Source organism: Diabrotica virgifera, chromosome 9 (genome assembly GCF_917563875.1).
Source record: "Diabrotica virgifera virgifera chromosome 9, PGI_DIABVI_V3a".
Taxonomy (NCBI): Eukaryota; Metazoa; Arthropoda; class Insecta; order Coleoptera; family Chrysomelidae; genus Diabrotica; species Diabrotica virgifera.
Window position 1 is genome coordinate 62328644 of NC_065451.1, and position 19751 is coordinate 62348394.

General features: G+C 32.6%; 1 protein-coding gene across 2 annotated transcripts in view; it reads left to right on the top strand.

Moving 5' to 3' along the window:
* LOC114325184 (ATP-binding cassette sub-family C member 4-like) overlaps positions 1-19751 on the top strand; it is a 90270-nt gene that overhangs the window by 25910 nt on the left and 44609 nt on the right. For both annotated transcript variants that reach the window (XM_028273179.2, XM_028273180.2), the window contains exons 4-5: positions 159-315; positions 17877-18315. In XM_028273179.2, the coding sequence (XP_028128980.2) occupies positions 159-315; positions 17877-18315 (596 nt within the window). The remainder of the gene's footprint in view (positions 1-158; positions 316-17876; positions 18316-19751) is intronic.

Genomic DNA, 19751 nt, shown 5'->3' on the forward strand with positions numbered 1-19751 from the left:
CTCATTGATTATTTTGATGCAAGGTGCGCGTTTTATAATGTCGAAAATAAATATAAATAATAACTATAGATATAAATTATATGTCTTAATATATATAGTTAATGTAATAAATTAAAATAAAGATTAATATATTAAGCAGAAATCATTTATTTTTATAGTTTGGCTGGCCCACAAAATTTCTGTTCTTCGTTTGAGGACAGCTTTGAGAACTGATGAAAGGGTCCGATTAATGCATGAACTTGTTTCTGGAATCCGAGTTATTAAGATGTACTGCTGGGAAAAACATTTCTCCAAGCTGATCAACTTGGCCAGAAGGTAATTTTTTTATATGTAAGTTACTGATTCATTTCTATGCGATGTTTTTAGTTTAGTATAATAATAAGCAATTTTATTGGTTTTTGTGTAACTTTCCGTCGATTAATATACAATTTCACTATTTTTAAATAATTTTTGCCACACTACCAAAATAATAACTTTTTATCGAAAGTGACATCAAACCGCATTTAAATATTAGAGCTCGACTTTTTAATACGCGTCGATTAATATACAGGGTGAGTTTTTAGTGCGGGATCGGTCGATAACTCCATTATGGTATAAAATATCGAGAAGTTATTTAAAAAAAATGTAGGCAATGATATTCTCCACGCTTGGAAAATATGTCCATTTCTACAAGGTGATCAGTAACTGCGTGATATATCAAACATATAATTTTTTAAATGGGACACCCTATATATTTTTTCATATTTATATTCCTCTCATAATTCTTGTTCATATAATATATGGTTTTGCATTACTATACAGAGTATTTAACAAGTTATGACCATTTTTATTTCGAAATCACTATGAGATTAACACCCTGTATATAAAGAAGTAATTCGTAGACGATAATGTGTTTTATGTAATAGGATAAACAATATACTTTAGTTTTTAAATTAAGTCCAATTCACATAATTGACGATTATTTGTAAACAGGGTGAACTACAAAACCAAATTAAGATTTTCTCTATTTTTTTAAATAGATCACCCTATATTTTATTTCTCATCATTATTGTATTTAATATACTCTTTCATTTTTATATAGCATTCCCTATATCTAAACTGATTACTTTCCGAGATATTTTTAGTTTTCTTCAAATTTCGGGAATACATTCAATTTTTCTAGTAGAAATAAGTTAGTATCGAGAGATAATTAAACAAAATTATTTTTATTAGATAAATAACTAACACAAAATATAAACCATAGCAATATGCAGTGAATATACCAATAAATGTGATATTAAGAAATTATCATATTTCCCTAATATACAAGAATCGTAAAATTCCTACAAAAAAACTTTGTATTGTATATATTAATATAACAAGATTATTTTTATTCAACAAATAACTTACATGAAACATAAATCAAAACAATATACAACTGACGTAACAGTTTTTAGATTGGTATATCAACAGCATTCTAAGCCAAGAATTTTTTAGTAGAACCTTCATTTTTATAAGCACCTTTAAACTACAAAACAAAATTACGATTTTCTCAATTTTTTTTAATAGATTACCGTATATTTTATTTTTTTGAAATATTGTATTTATGCTACTCTTTCATTTTTATATAGCATCTCTTATACCTAAACTTATTATTTTCTGAGATATTTTTAGTTTTCTTCATTTGCCGGGAATACATTCAATTCTTATAAATATAAATAACTTAACAAATGAGTATTATGTAATAATATAACAAATATTTTCATTCAATAAATAACTAATAAAAAAATAATTAACCATAACAAAATTTAATGAATATACCAATTAATGTGATGTTAAGGATATAAGTCTAAAGTAAATGTTGAAAATGACCACTTTCAACGTCTATGCAATTTTGCAACCGATATTCAAATGACCGAGCCACATTTATTATAACATTTTTGTAAGTCAATATTATTAAAAGCTTCTTTTATTCTATTTTTATATCATCAGGCGTTGTTGGATGCTTCTGGTATACAAGGTTTTTTATAGAGCCCCACTTGAAAAAAAATCAATTTTGGAAGAACTGGAGCACCGTGCGTGGTATAAAAACCTCAACCGTCAAAAAATGTGGACCAATCACATAATCTCTAACAATATCACCTTAAACATTTATAGATCACCTAGTTTGAGTGTTAACAAAGTAGGGATTCCTTGATGCCTATTAATGAAATTTAATATGAAAATTATATTATTAATAACTACGGGTCACAATCTGCAATTAGGAATGTGTTACTAAAAATTTCTTGGCTTAGAATGCTGTTAATATAATAATCTAAAAACTATTAAATTAGTTGTATATTGTTTTGATTTATGTTTTGTGTGAGTTGTTTATTAAATAAAAATAATCTTGTAATTTTATTATACATAAGATACCTTTTGATATTTTTTGTAGGAATTGTATGATTCTTGTATATTAGGGAAATATGATAATTCGGTAATATCACATTTATTGATACATTCATTGCATATTACTATGGTTTATAATTTGTGTTAGTTATTTATTGAATAAAAATAATTTTGTTTAATTATCATTCAATACCAACTTATTTCTATTAGAAAAATTGGATGTATTCCCGAAAGTTGAAGAAAACTAAAAATATCTCCGAAAGTAATAAGTTTAGATATAGGGAATGCTGTATAAAAATGAAAGAGTATAATAAATACAATATTTTTGAAAAATAAAATATAGGGTGATCCATTTAAAAAAATAGAGAAAATCGTAATTTGGTTTTGTAGTTCACCCTGTATACAAACATTCGTCAATGATTTCAATTGGACTTAATTTAAAAACTACAGTATATTGTTTATCTTACTACATAAAACAAATTATTGTCTATGAATTACTTCTTTATGTACAGGGTGTTAATCTCATAGGGATTTCGAAATAAAAATGGTCATAACTTGTTGAATACTCTGTATAGTAATGCAAAACCCTATATTATATGAACAAGAATTATGAGGGGAATGTAAATATGAAAAATATATAGGGTGTCCCATTTAAAAAATTATATGTTTGATATACCACGCTGTTATTGATCACCCTGTAGAAATGGACATATTTTCCAAGCATGGAGAATATCATTACCTACATTTTTTCTAAATAACTTTTTTTGATATTCTATACCGTAATGGAATTATCGACCAATCCCGCAATAAAAACTCACCCTGTATCACCTTCCGCGACTATAATGTGTCACTTTCGGTTACAACTTTTTGATCGTAAGTGATTATTAATCTAACTTAAAGTTGTCCTGTCAGCTCAGTCTGTTTCATCACAATTTATTATGGTCTCAGGTGACACTTCTACGAAGTCGTAGGGATCTGATTGATCTATCTATCTATCTATTAGACAAGCCGAAAACTACGGGTTCGTTGGAAAAAATATTCCCATGAGATTTTTTTTGCATCATCACATTCGTGAGACATCCTAGAATTAGGTTCAAGAAGTCGCCCACGCAAAAAGTGGTCCAAATTTTTATTAACAATTTTTTTTTGTTCAAATTGCAAAAACCAATATTTTTGGCCCGGACAAATTTTCTTTAGACTTTTTGGACCATTCTAGACAAAAAATATCTCTTAATAAGAGATATTTTAATAGGATCTCTTAATAAGAGATCTATTTTGTCCACAATGGTCCAAAAAAACTAAAAAACAACTCTAAAGTTGATCGTTTTCGAGTTATAAGCAATTTAAAATTAAAAAAAAAAAAACGAAAGATGGCGATTTTCAAGGCTTAATAAATCGCTTAAAAGTTATTATTATGAATGTCAGAAAGTGACTAAATCAAAGTTTAAAGCCCCTGCTACAAGATCCTGGACAAATTTTTGTTATTATTTTATTACTAAACTATCATTTTTAAGTAATAATAATGAGCGGTAAGATCGTAGAAGTAATCAACAATATTAGATACGCTGACGATACAGCCATTCTTGCTGAAAATTTAACCCGTGTTGAGCTGCCCCCCCCCCCCACTTGCAAAAATCAAAAAACAAATAGCCCTGATTTATGAGCTATTTATGAGCTCTCATATTCCGCAAACTAAAAATTTTGAGCTCGTTCCACAGAGCAGGAATTTGATACTTTAGTGGGGGGGACTGACACAGCCCCCCCCCACTACTTAAAAATAGGAATATTGAATCGGTTTTTGCGGCAGAATTACGAGCTATTTATGAGCTCTTGAAATTATATAGTTTCGATTTTTGAGCTCATCCCCTTCACCCCCAAACAACCCTTTAATTGATTTAACTTAAGAGAAAAATGCTGAGAAAACTTAAAATATATCGTATTGAGGATATAATTCCTATAGCGTATATATTTTAAGAATAAACTATTAAATCACGTGCATTTCGATTATTGAGCTACAACCCCTTCGCAAGAAAACCACCCTATCATCCCGGCTTAAGAGAAAGTTGTACTTAAAATGCATTAAACTAATTATTTGGCGACGACATATCATTGAATAATTTATAAGCTTCGAAATTACGCGAATTTAGATCAGTAAATTAAAATTTATTTTGTATAGTGCAGTCACTGAAGGTAAAAATCAACAATTATCTTCAATTTCGGTGAACCTTCATCGATTTTCACGAAAATTGGTCAGTGGTTAGAGGATACGTCAAGAAACAAAGGTGACGTGGTACCACCTTGCGCCTTTACTCTGAGGGTGGATACCGCCCCTTCTCGGGGGTGAAAATTATTTTATTAAAAATAACTGTTTTAAAAAAAATAATAAATCAATAAAAGAACAAATTAAAAGCAAAATTTATTATATAAAGTTAATAAAATAAGTCAATACTTTTTAAGCTATTAAAGATCAAAGATTTTAATTATTCGTGAAAAAAATGCATGTTATGAAGCGGTTTTTCGTAAATCACTGAAAAACTGTAAGTTTTTACAAAAAAGTTAATAGTAGTTTATTTCGTAAAGCTTATATTCTAAGAATAAACTCTTAAATCACGCGCCTTTCGATTATAGAGTTACAACCCCTTCGCAAGAAAACCATCCCATATTCCCGGCTTAAGAGAGAGATGTACTTAAATAATTTAAATTAATTATTTGGAGACTACATATCGTTTAATAATTTATGAGCTTGCAAAATATACGCATGTCAATTATTGAATTGCCATTTTCTTTCTATAGTGCAGTCACTGAAGGTAAAAATCAACTATGACCTTCGATTTCGGTAAATCTCCATTCATTTTCACGAATTAACAATAACAACTTGGGGTTTTAACCTGGGGTATATGTCACCCCTTCTCGGGGGTGAAAATTACTTTATTAAAAATAACCCCACAAATCGAGAGAGGGACAAATTGTAAGCAAAATTTGTTATATAATGTGATTAAAATAAATTAATACTTTTTGAGTTATTAAAGATCAAATATTTTAATTTTTGTGAAAGAAAATGCATGTTTTAAAGCGATTTTTCATAAATAACTCAAAAACTGTAAGTTTTTACAAAAAAGTGTTTATCACTAAAATTGAAGCCAATAAAAAATATAATAAATTGCTTACTTGAAAAACCCTTTAATGTGAATTTAAAGTAAGTTATTGGTAATTAAATGTATATTTTTTTCTGCGACTGTTCAAATCTAAGGATTCAAGCTTAAATAACGGGAAAGAGATGCATTTTATAACACTTAGGTACTAAATACTTATCAAAGTACTTAGAAATACCTATCCAAAATGAGCTCCAGAAAAAGTTGATAGCATCAAAATCCGCTCACCAATTTTCGTGAAAATGAATGCAGATTTACCGAAATCGAAGGTCATAGTTGATTTTTACCTTCAGTGACTGCACTATAGAAAGAAAATGGCAATTCAATAATTGAGATGCGTATATTTTGCGAGCTCATAAATTATTAAACGATATTTAGTCGACAAATAATTAATTTTTAATTATTTTAAGTACAACTCTCTCTCTCTCTTAAGCCGGGAATATGGGATGGTTTTCTTGCGAAGGGGTTGTATCTCAATAATCGAAAGGCGCGTGATTTAAGAGTTTATTCTTAGAATATAAGCTATACGAATAAAACTACTATTAACTTTTTTGTAAAAACTTACAGTTTTTCAGTGATTTACGAAAAACCGCTTCAAAACATGAATTTTTTTCACGAATAATTAAAATTTTTGATCTTTAATAACTTAAAAAGTATCGACTTATTTTAACAACTTTATATAATACATATTGCTTATAATTTGTTCTTTTATATATTTGTGCAGTTATTTTTTATAAAATAATTTTTCACCCCCGAGAAGGGGCGGTATCCACCCTCAGGGTAAAGGCGCAAGGTGGTATCATGTCACCTTTGTTTCTTGAGGTATCCTCTAACCACTGACCAATTTTCGTGAAAATCGATGAAGGTTCACCGAAATTGAAGGTAATCGTTGATTTTTACTTTCAGTGACTGCACTATATAAAATAAATTGCAATTTACTGATTTAAATGCGCGTAATTTGAAAGCTTATAAATTATTAAATGATATGTAGTCGCCAAATAATTAATTTAATGCATTTTAAGTACAACTTTCTCTTAAGCCGGGAAGATAGGGTGGTTTTCTTGCGAAGGGGTTGTAGCTCTATAGTATATACGCTATAGGAATTATATCCTTAATACGATATATTTAAAGTTTTCTCAGCATTTTTCTCTTAAGTTAAATCAATTAAAGGGTTGTTTGGGGGTGAAGGGGATGAGCTCAAAAATCGAAACTATATAATTTCAAGAGCTCATAAATAGCTCGTAATTCTGCCGCAAAAACCGATTCAATATTCCTATTTTTAAGTAGTGGGGGGGCTGACTCAGCCCCCCCACTAAAGTATTAAATTCCTGCTCAGTGGAACGAGCTCAAAATTTTTAGTTTGCGGAATATGAGAGCTCATAAATAGCTCATAAATCAGGGCTATTCGTTTTTTAATTTTCGCAAGTGGGGGGGGGGCAGCTCAACACGGGTGAAAATTTACAAGATCTTCAGACACTACTAAATCTAGTCAGTGAAGCAAGCTATCGGAGAGGCCTTAAAATCAACATTTCAAAAACAAAGTGGATGGCAGTTGGAAAGATTAATATAGATCAAGGTCAGCTTTCTCTTGATGGAGAGGAGTTAGAACGGGTAAATCATTTCAAGTACCTTGGCAGCTGGTTAAATGTAAATTGTGACTCTGATGAAGAGATAATAACTAGGATCGAAATATCACGGAAGGCTTTTATGACCTGGAAACCAGTTTTATGTAATAGAAACTTGTCGATGAATATTCGAAAGAAGGTGCTGAAATGTTATGTGTGGTCTATCCTATTGTATGGTTGTGAGACATGGACGTTAAAAACCACAATGCTAAACAAAATAGAAGCATTCGAATTGTGGTGCTATCGACGAATCCTAAAGATATCGTGGGTTTCGCACACTTCCAATGAAGATGTTCTTCAAATGATGAATTCGGAACGTCTGCTCATAAGCATCATAAAGAGGGGAAAAACAGAATACTTCGGCCATATAATTAGAGGACCTAAATACCATCTGCTTCGCCTTATAATACAAGGAAAAGTGGAGGGAAAGAGATTGATTGGTCGAAAGAAACTTTCATGGCTGCGTAATATTAGACAATGGTGTGGCTGCACAGTAGAAGAATTATTTCGCGCAGCAGCCGATAGAGAGAGATTTCAGGAAATTGTAAACATGATGACGGTCAACGTCTGAATACAGACACGGCACCTAAAGAAGAAGAAGAAGGTAAGATCGTATTGACGCGGCTGTAAATGTGAGTGCGAGTAAGATGCACGATTGGACTGCCGGAATGGCATCTCTTTCGCACTCACAATTGAAGGCCACCTAGTACGTGCATGGCGCTCATTATTTTTACGTATAAATAACAACTTAGTAATAAAATAATGACAGAAATTTCTTGAGTATCTTGTAGGGGGTGCTTTAAACTTTGATTTAATCACATTCTGACATTCATGATAATAACTTTTAACCGAGTTATTAAGCCTTGAAAATCGCCATTTTTCGTTTTTTTCAATTTCAAATTGCTTATAACTCGAAAAATATCAAATTTAGAGAACAATTATAAGAGATATTTTTTGTCCAGAATGGTCCAAAAACCGTAAAAAAATTAGTCCGCGCCGAAAATATTGATTTTTCCAATTTGAACAAATAAAAATTATTCAGAAAAATTTTCACCACTTTTCGCATGGGCGACTTCTTGAACCTTATTCTGGGGTGTCTCACGAATGTGATGATGCAAAAAAATCTCATGGGAATATTTTTTCCAATGAACCCGCCGTTTTCGCCTTGTCTATATCTACAAGCGAGGTTTCTAAAACCTCTGCCGCTTTCCGCATTTCGACCGCCATCGTTTTCTGTCCATCCATTCGTCTTCTTTGATGGCTCTATCTTTCATGATGTGCCGTACATTTGCTTCCCAAGCAACTTAAGGTCTTCCCCTTCTTTTTCTTTGTTGCGGTATGTAAATTAAAACTGTCTTTGGCCATCTATATTCATTCATTCGTTTCATGTGACAATATCACAATAGTTGTCTCGTTTTAATTCTATCTGCATTGGAATATACAGTATTTGTCCTCCTTCTAATATCTTCATTCCTAATGTGATCTTTTTTTGGATATACCACATGTTCTCTTAGATACTCCATTTCTACCACTTCTATCCTTTTTCTATCTTTTTTCGTGATCTGCCAAACTTCTGCCCCATAAGCCATAATAAGGCTGTAGCAAGATACGATAGATTGTCAATTTCGTTTTTGTCATATATCTTTAGACCGTACAGAGCTTAGAATGTTTACCGCTTTTTTCGGCTGCGTTATATTTTCGATGTCTCTTTTAGCAGTGCCTTCTTTAGATATTATAGATCCAAGATATTTATATTTTTTACATGTTTTTGTGGTTCTAATTTCTAACTCTGGACCTTCTTCATCATCCCCTATTTTAAAATACTCTGTCTTTGACACATTCATATTGAGGCCCCATTTTTCATATTCTTTCCTTAGGTTTCTAAACAGGTAGTCCATGTCTTCCTCATCATTCGCTACGACTACTTGATCAACTGCGAAAAACAAAGTTGTTAGACATTTTTACTACCGTCTATGTCTATTCCCATTCCGGATACTTGTTTCCTCCACTGCTCTAGCGATGATTGAATATATTGTTATGATCTGCTTTCTCTTACTTTTATATTAATTAGTATTTATTTAATTAATTATTCAATTGACGCAAATTGACGCTGTTTGTTTTTTTGTGACTAGTGAGCGCCTTCGTGAAAAGACGCTTGCTGTTCTTCTTCGCTTCTTCTTCCGTCGCTTTGTCTCTCATCCTCATATTCACCTATTTGCGTATTGTTTACCGCTCTTCTATTTTCTCTTGGTCTGCCGGACCCGTAAAGTTTCCACGATTTTCCTGTTCATTCCTTCTATTGTCATTTCTATCTTCTTGATATGAGCGGGTGTTATTTCTATTCTGGTTTTCTCGATATCTGTCTTCGTTCCATTGCCGATTTCTATGTTCATAGTTTCCTCTTCCGTTGTCTCTATTTTCGTTTTCCCTCCTCGGCATAAATTCTCTTCTTGTATACTCTCTCCTAAAGTTTTTTCCTCTATCTCTATATTCTTGATTTTCGCGTTGTCTATAATTTTCTTGCGATCTTCTTATTTCTCTTTCTCTCCTTTTTGCTTCTCGTATTTGTAAGAACTGGCACAAACTGTCGATATCTTTGTAGTTTTGTAAAGATATGTGATCTTCTAAGGTATCTTCAAAATGTCTGGCTATCAGTTCTACTAGCTGTTCGGACGAATAATTGTAATGTAGGTGTTTTGCATTGTTGTATAATTGTAGTGCGTATGTTTTTTCTGAAATACCCATTCTATCATGGCACCTCCCATTTTGCAACTCCTTGTTTATTTCTATCTGTTGTATTTTTCCCCAGAAATAACTCAGGAACTTTTGTTCGAATTTATGCCAATTGTCCAATTCTTCTTCTTTGCTATCAAACCATAAACTCGCTTCATCTTTAAGATGGTTCCTTATCGTTTCTTTGGCTGTTTCGAAGTTACCGATGTATCGTACTTTCTTTTTTAAATTATTTTTGAAAATTGCTGGGTGTAATTTTTTTACATCCCTGCTAAATCTTATTTTTACATCCTCTGTACTATGGATAATCGTTTCCCTTCTTTCTCCGAAATTCTGTTGCGTCTTGTGTTCGGTGACTTCTTTTTCTATTTCTGTGATTATTTTTTTCCACTTCTTCTCTGTCTACTTGAATAGCATTTTCCAAATTTTGTAGTTGCTTTTTCTGGCAATTGTTTATCTCCTTCATTTTGATTTCTTTAATCTCGATCTCCTGTTTCTCGCTCTTTTCTGCAATTTCTTCAGTTTTTTTAACCATTTCCTTCTTGATACTCGCTATATTTCTGTTGTTTTCTTCTATTGCTTGTTTTGTTTCCTCCTGATTTTCTTGCATTGTATCCATTTTTTGTGAATGGAGTTGAATCAGTTGTAATAATTTATCCACTCCTGATAATTCCTGTTTTTCTGTTGCCATGATTGTTGTTTCGAAAATATCTTCTTGTTCTATATGTTTTTCTTGTTCCAAATGTTCTTCTTGTTCTAAATGTTCCTCTTGTTTTTTGTTTTCTTTGCTTTTGCTTCTGCTGATCGGCATGTAGTTAAAATTTATCCCCGCTTGATAAGAAATTCGAAAATACCTTGTATGCTCTCGAGACGAAAATTTTTCTCTCCCCAAATATAATCAATTTATCACACAAATTTTTAAATTTATCAAAATTCAAATCAATCAAAAATAAAATAAATATGTAAAATTGTACCTAGATAAAAAAATAACTCAAAATATTTCATAAATTTTAAATATATCGACTTTTTTCGACGGGCAAATTAATTTTTCATCACCTGTTTTTCCGTTTCCTATCCTTTCAAATTCACAACTAGAGATACTTTCATGTCCCACGTTGGTTCGCCATGTTGTTATGATCTGCTTTTTCTTACTTTTATATTAATTAGTATTTATTTAATTAATTATTCAATTGACGCAAATCATACATAAAAAAATATTAAGAAAAATCTCAGGGTGCCTTTTTGTCATAAAAAAAATAACTAAATTATCTTAGGTTATACTTATCCTTTCTCGTGGCTTCAGTATCTCTTAGTTGATCCTTATCGGGATAAAATAGGAAAAGGAAATAAATAGAAATACCATAAATAAGCACATACAAATACCTTTATTATCAAAAGCAATGCTCTGAAAATTTATCAATTAAATCCTGTGGGCGTAACTGTCCAAATGAAACTTTTACCATATAATTAATCTAATTGAAACAAATATTTATCGCTTTGTTCTTGATACCATTAATAAAACAAGCTATACAAACAAATTTAGGTATTCGCAAAACTACTTATACTTCCTATTAAATTTTTGAAATGTTGGAATCTTAATTAATATGCTTTTACGCAAAATAATTTAACTTCTGATTATAGAGAAAATCTATCACATAAGTTATTGACTGACCTTTTTGATTCCCACACAATGATGTCTCCTCTTGACCCAAACAGCTCTTTCTAGTTGATTATGTTAGGCTACCAATCAAAGCCCTCTCCGTTCTCAGCATCAATCCAGCAGCATACCAGCAACTATTTCTCCAAAACACAAGCCAGGCCTCTTTTGACCAGTACTCGTTCAATAAACTCCAAAACTCTCTCCTCTCTTTCGCACAATAATAATCTCCTGAGACCCAAGTATCTTTTTTACTTGGTGTCACAAATAATTTTAATAACTATAATTCTTGTAACTCACTCTCTTGGACTTTACAGAATCAAAGAAATATTTCTTCTTAATTTGATTTGTCTCTCGTTCCACTTTTCAGCTACTCTCCACTATCAAACAACCACTAGTACTTGCATCTGAACTGTTCACGAAAACTTTGACTACCCTTCTCGGATGCCGGTCTCATAATAGTATCTCCTTTTCCAAACTGTCTGAACATTCAAACTTCTCTCTCCCCATTGTCAATCAGAAACATTTCTCTCTCCACCTCCTCGTTTTTCATTCGAAAAAACCCATGCATTCTTTCAACAAATACTTCTACTCATCATAATTACTTTTCGGGAATTCTACAAATATTCTTTGGGCTTAAACAAAAGGACTTAAAATTCCAAATTTCTCACCTTATATTTCTAAAAACTAATTACCTGTGGCTTTTGCCTTTCCCGTAACAAAACAATCGTTTTAAAATTATAATCCGAAATAAATTGTCTATTCACTTCACTTTATTTATTGCTGTCTTTAATTCTTCAGGGAAAAACTCATTAAGGATAAATCCACTGCGTAAAAGCTAACTTCTAATAAATAGTTACAAATCAATATACAGGGTGTATCAAATTTATGTGCCCGCGTTGTATTAAAAAAAATAAAAATATTTACTCTATCTTTGATTGACAAAATGATACACAATAATATATTTTAAATAAAGTCGGAGACAAGACAACATCCCTGTTTAAGCCCCTTTGGCATTGGAAATGATTCAGATATAAAGTTTCCTTCTTTAACGAGACTTCTAGCATTTTTGTATATATTTGCAATGGCATCCACATACTTTCTACTGAGATCTGCATTCGTCAATGTTTGAAATAGTTTTCCGTAGTTTTCGTTTGAAATAGTTTCAAAGGTACAGTATCGCATGCCTCCTCTAAATCTACAAACAATAAGTGGATATATAGATTCCTTGCCTTCCGTTTTTCTATTACCTGCTGCAGCACTCATATATTATTAGTGCATGATCTTCCTGCACGAAATCCACTTTGTTCTTCCACTTCGTAAACTGATTCTATTATTTCTTTTATTATTCGACCGTACAACCTTCCCACTAAGCTGGGCCTACGAATGTTTCTTTTGCCTCTCCACTGGCAAGTGGGTCCGGCTTATCGTTCATTTTGCATTTATTTGTCAACGCAAAATAAATGCATTTGGAAGAAGGTATATAACTTAACGCGTCATGTATAGGATAGGATATATAGGATAGGATAACGCGTCATATGGTAGGATAACTGCGTTCAGCACACGTAGTCGTTGAGTAGGATAGGAATGTATCAATATCGTTCAACGCACCAAATCTACGTTCTTCGGAATACGTTCAGATCACCTGTTCCGATGGGTATGTAGGTAGTTATTCTCCGTTAAACGCACAGATAATGCCCTAACTATACTTCTGTTCAATCTTTTATACTGTCAGAGATGGTATAAGAACATGCTTTATTAAAGACATAGGCATACTCTACAGGATAAGAGTATATTATCATAACATTTGTAAATGATTTAAAGCTTCTAAAGCTTAGTGCTAACTCCTGTTTGTGCAAATATTTTTTTTGATATCTTCTGTAGTAACAGATAGGTATAACGAAGTTTGTCACAAAAGTTGATATATATATATAGTATATATCACTTATACGCCAGTCAATGAGAGCAAAAATAGGATATTACCTCCGAAGTCTATCCTACTGCATGGATTTTAATGAAATTTTGGGAATAGCCTCTACTTACCTTGCAATTCAAAGTCTACCCTACGCCGATGTGCGCTTTTATCTTGGGGGTGGTTCCCACCCCTTCTCGGCGGTAGAAAATTTCTTGGTTAAAATAACCACCGAAGTGGCTAGAGAACTTTATCTTAAGCAAAAACTGTTCTATATTTTTTTTTGAAAACTAAATATTTTTGAGTTATGCGTGGTTGAAAATTGGCCATTTTCATTGAAACATAACACCTTTTCAAACGGCTTTTTGCAAATATCTTAAGTCTTAAAAACAATGCATCTAACTGAAAAATCTATATAAAACATTTTTGTAGCTTATAAAAAACCAAAGGGACTATTAGTTCCTTCATAAATCTTCTAGTTATAATATAAAAAGAGATATGGTAGGTGAAAATAGTTTGTTTTTTTTTGGTGCAGGCTCAAAACTTTGTATTCAACTTGAAATAACAGACAAACGGTCGACTTTAGGTGTATATTGTTACCAACACCTTTTGTAGTGCTTAAAAAGATCTTTAGAATGATCAATATTAAAGGTATATATTGCCTTCAACCTAAGCGAGATATGCTGCAAAAAAATTGATGATTAATGTATTTTAAGAAAAAATGAGAAATATATTTAACCTCTTATCCACCAGAATTTTAATGCATCATTTTACTTCTACAATACCTTTTATTATAGTATTATGGATGGGTTCAAAAAGTTGTACGGGTTTAAAATTAATGGTTTTTGAAAAAATAAGATCAATTTATAGGGCGCATTTTTAGATTTCCTTAAATATCTTCTTTTTCTACATGTAACTTGAAAATCATAAGAGATACAATAATGAAACCCAAAAACAAAATTTTTATTCAACAAAATCCTACATTTTTGTGTCGTGCCTTTTTTTCGTATCTCTTATCATGTTTGAGTTACATGGAAAAAAAGGAAGATTCTTAAGAAAATTTAACAATGCGCTCTATAATTTGATCTTATTTTTTCAAAAACTATTTATTTTAAACCCGTCCAACTTTTTGAACATAGAAATAAGACTATAATAAAAAGTATTGTGGAAGGAAAACGATGCATTTAAATTCTGATTGATGAGAGGTTAAATGTATTTCACATTTTTTTTAAATTCCATTATTCATCAATTTTTTTGCAGCATATCTCGCTTACTTTGAACGTAATCGACATTTAATGTTGCGCATTCTAAAGGTTTTTTCAATCACTACAAAAGGTATTGGTATCATTATACAACTAAAATCGACCGTTTCTCTTTTATTTCAAGTTAAATACACTGATTTCAGCATGCACCAAAAAAACAAACTCTTCTCACCTACCATATCTTTTTTGTATTATAACTAGAAGATAAATAAAGGAACGAGTCTCTTTGCTTTTTTATAAGCTACAAAAATGTTTTTTATAGTTTTTTTCGTTAGATCTCTCTCCTGTCGTTTCCCCATTACTGAGGATCGTGATTTCTTCCAATATTCCTAACAATGTTTCTCCATTGGTCTCTATCTTCAGCTGCTCTAAGAGCTGCGCAGAATGAGTTTCCAGCTGAATGCTTTATTTGGTCAGACCATCTAGTTGGTGATCGTCCTCTTGATCTTCTCCCCGGAACGTTTCCCGAAACAATTAATCTCTCCAAACTGTCGTCACCTCTGCGAACTACGTGACCAAAGAATTGCAGAATTCGTTGCAGACATATTGTGGACAGCCTTTTTTTAATATTGAGTTGGTTTAGAATGGAAACGTTTGTCCTATGAGCTGTCCAAGGTATGCGCAGCATTCTTCTCCAGCACCACATCTCAAAGGCATCAATTTTTTGGCGCTCGCATGCGCGAAGAGTCCAAGTCTCTGCTCCGTATAGAAATATTGAGAATACAAGGGCATTCACCAGTCTCATCTTGATATTTTGAGAGATAGATCTGTCTTTCCAAACTTTAGTTAGGCGACTCATCGCATTTTTTGCCATACCAATACGTCTCCGAACTTCTGCTTCACAGTTACCATCGTTAGTTATACTAGACCCGAGATAGACAAAGGTGTTTACTATCTGGTATTCCTGTAATATGTTAGTCAGTTGAATAGTGTCAAATCTGTCGACCACCATTATTTTTGTCTTAGCTTTATTGATTTTCAGACCAACTCTCTTGCTTTCGTACTCAACTCTTCGCAGAAGATCAAACATTTCTTGCTCATTTGTTGCTATAAGTGTAGTGTCATCAGCAAATCTTAAATTGGAGATTTTCTTACCAGCTACTGTTACTCCACCGGCCCATCCTTCTAAAACCATCCTCATGACATGTTCACCATAAATGTTAAATAAGTCAGGTGACAACACGCATCCTTGTCTAACACCTCTCTCGGTCTTGAATTGGTTTGAGAACTTCTGATCTAGTCGTACTGTCGCTATATTAGACTGGTATAGATTTTTAATAAGTGTCACCAGGTGCATTGGTGCGCCCATTTCTATTAAAATTGACCACAGATTTATCCAGCTTACACAATCAAATGCCTTTTGGTAGTCAACGAAGCATATAATCATAGGTACTTGAAATTCTCTAGACTTTTCAATGAGTTGTCTCAGGTTCAGGATTTGTTCCCTTGTACCTTTACCCTTTACAAACCCCGCTTGTTCCTGAGGTATTTGGTAATGTAGATAGGTTTTTAATCTGTTTTTGATGATATGCAACAAGATTTTACTAGCATGTGTTATTAGTGACAGTGTGCGGTAGTTTTCACATCTGGTAGTAGTTCCTTTTTTGTGTAGTGGGATATAAATTGAGGTACACCAATCAGATGGCCATTTTCCTGAATTCCAAACAGCGACACAGATAGAATGGATGATATGTAATCCTTTGTCACATAGTAACTGTAGTATTTCACATGGTATTGAATCAATGCCTGGGGATTTATTTCCCTTTAGTGATTTAATTGCATCTTTGACTTCAGCGAGTAAGACAGTAGGTTCTCTAGGGTAGTCAGAAGGCCACTGATTTTCTGCTGATACCTCGTTATTTTTATATAGCTCGCCACAGTAGTTTCGCCATGTTTCCAATATTTCATCAGTATCGGTCTTTAAATTACCTTCCTTATCTATTACAGACCACGTTTGAGGTTTAAACTCTCTGGTAAGGAGTTTGATCTTCTGGAATAAGTCACTCGGTTCATTTCGACAGCCATGTTCCTCTATCTCTCTGCATATTTGAGAGATGTAATCAGCTTTATCTTTGCGGCACTGTTTTCTGATTTCTCTCGATAACGCTCTGTATTCATCGTTTGTTCCGTATCTAGTTTTATGTGCTTTTCTGCGTTGAATCACAGTCCACGTATTATCGGATATCCATGGCTTACGGCCAGTGGAAACCGCTGCCTCACAGTCTTTTGCAGCCTCGATTACCTTATCTTTGAGATAGATCCAAGTGCTCTCAGGGTCATTATCTACTTGGTCTAAAGAAAGAGCATCTTCTAGGTTTTGTCGGAAGTCATTGATTTTTGATGGACTTAGAAACATGACTTTTCTCTGGGGTCTTCTTTTGGGGACTTTAAAACGAAGTCGAACGTTCAATACCAAGAGTTGATGATCGCTTCCACAGTCTGCGCCAGGATATGTTTTACAGTTGATGGACGACGATTTCCATCTTGATCTTATTAGGATGTAGTCTATTTGATTCCTTGTTCGTCCATCTGGGCTGCGCCATGTGTATAATCTCCGTGGATGATGTTGATATAATGTGTTTGTAATTGTAAGATGTTGTTCTACACAGAACTCCACTAGACGGTCACCATTCTCATTTCTCTGTCCTAGTCCATTTTTGCCCAGCACTCCTTCAATATTTTCATTAGATGACCCCACTTTGGCGTTAAAATCTCCTAAAATTATGACGAGTTCACGATTCGGAATAGCGCGAACAGTTTCTTCTAAACAACCATAGATTTTAAGATATTCGCAAAAAACCGCCCGAAAAGGTGTCATTTTTCAATGAAAACGGCCAATTTTCAACCACGAGTAACTCAAAAATTATTGAGTTTTCAAAAAAATATATTGAACTGTTTTTGCTTAGAATTGGGTTCTCTAGCCACTTCCGTGGTTATTGTAACCAAAAAATTTTACACCCCTGAGAAGGGGTGGGAACCACCCCCAAGATAAAAGCGCACATCGGCATAGGGTAGACTTTGTTTCTTGAGCTATTTTCTACTTATTGTGAAAATATTAAGTAAATCGATATAGTAGGATGGAATTCGGAGCCAAATAACCTCATTGACTGCCCCATTAGTTAGACGTTTTCTAGTCATATAAATTACTTCTTTTTATCATAATTTTAGGAATGAAGTTAAAGCCATCATGTTCCACTCCTACCTAATAGGAATAATATTTTCCTTTGAAATATTTATCTCTAGAACATCAATATTTATCAGCATATTAGGATACGTTATGTTTGGTAACTACGTAACTGCTGAAAGGGTGTTTGCCCTTACTGCGATTTACAACTGTATGCGACCAATAATCACGATGTTGTTTTCCTTAAGTGTTTCTGCATTAGCGGTGATCAATGTATCCATACTTAGACTACACCATGTGCTTAAATTTGATGAAATTGACTCTAAAAATAATGAACTGGTGGTGGATGATAAAAGTATAATCTATAGTAAAGAAACACATCCTCCTAGGATAGTATTTGACCGTGTTTGTGCCAAATGGGTAGATGAAGCTACAGAAGATACTTTGATTGATATAAGTTTTGATGTATCATCTAGTATGTTGGTAAGTTTAAAACATTACCTTTTTTACTGCTTTCAAATATTCTTCCCTATCCCCACTATTAATACCCTAAGGATCATTATATTCCAAAAACCATCGATTAAATTTGATGAACTAGATTTTTATCACAACGTGGAATGAAGTAAACATTTCTGTTGTATGTAGGCATATGAATTTATTAAAAAATCCTTAACATTTATCCACGAAGGAGTGGAATTACAAAACGTTTTCGGTCAGACTGACCATCATCAGTGTAAACCTGGAAATAAGTAAACCACTAAGATTAAAAAGCAAAAGGGTGAAATTTTGACAGTTGAAAAAATTTAAGAAAATGTGGTTACTTACGTCCAGTGTACAAGTAACTGTAACTAGCCACTTCAATAGGTATAAAAACCTCTAAAATATATTATTGTTACATTCTATATTAAAAAGTGGTCGACATTAAGTCGATATCTTAAGATTTAAAGATCACATGTAAATTTATTGCATCCTTGCTCGAAAATTGCACAACGTATGTACCTACTTGTGTTCAGGTGAGAGGTTACGAACCAACTGATTAGACAGTTTGGTGCCAGAAATGTATGACAAGATGTCAAAAGAAGTTAGGTGGATTTTTCATCTATCAACCGAAAAATTTTTGACAAAGAGATTAATATTTAATTTTAATTGGTATATTGAAAAACGCAGGTATTAAAAAGTTTAATGTGAGTTCTAATTCGAAATTAAGGTGATACCTTCCTTAGTACAAACTAAATTTAAAAAGCAAATATCTGCTCCAACAATATTCAAAATCAATCAAATCCATCGCAACATCAAATTTACTATGGAACTGGTCATCTAATGCCATTAATTTTCTTGACCTTTCTATTACCAGACTCAACAACCAGTTCAACTTGGTATTTACCGTAAACCTACTCAAACTGACCATGTTATTCATTGCTCATCCAACCATCCACTATCACATAAATATTCTGCCTTTAGGAGTTTCATCCACAGATTACATACACTACCTCTATCCACAGTTGAATTTAACAAGGAACTTAACATAATCAAACAAATAGCTGTTAACAATGATTACAACCCTAATATAATTGATAAGCGTGAATGAAATGGCAAAGAATTCAGCAACTTTAAATCCAATAGTAGATTTAACAATCTCCAGCGATTACATTCCAGAATTGCATAAAAATTTAAGAAAGAAATGGGAAATTATTTGGCTTAAGTTTGTACAAATTTCGAGGAATCCATACACTTACATACACCCACAACTTCCGCAAAATATCCCACATATATTTGATTATCACGTTATTTGATTTTATTCCACATCCCTAAGTCGCTTAAGATTAAACCATGGCAATTTTCCTGCACATTTAGCTAAAATAGGAATGCGTATCAACTCTCTCTGTTCATGTGATAACTACTCTACTGCAGATTTAAAT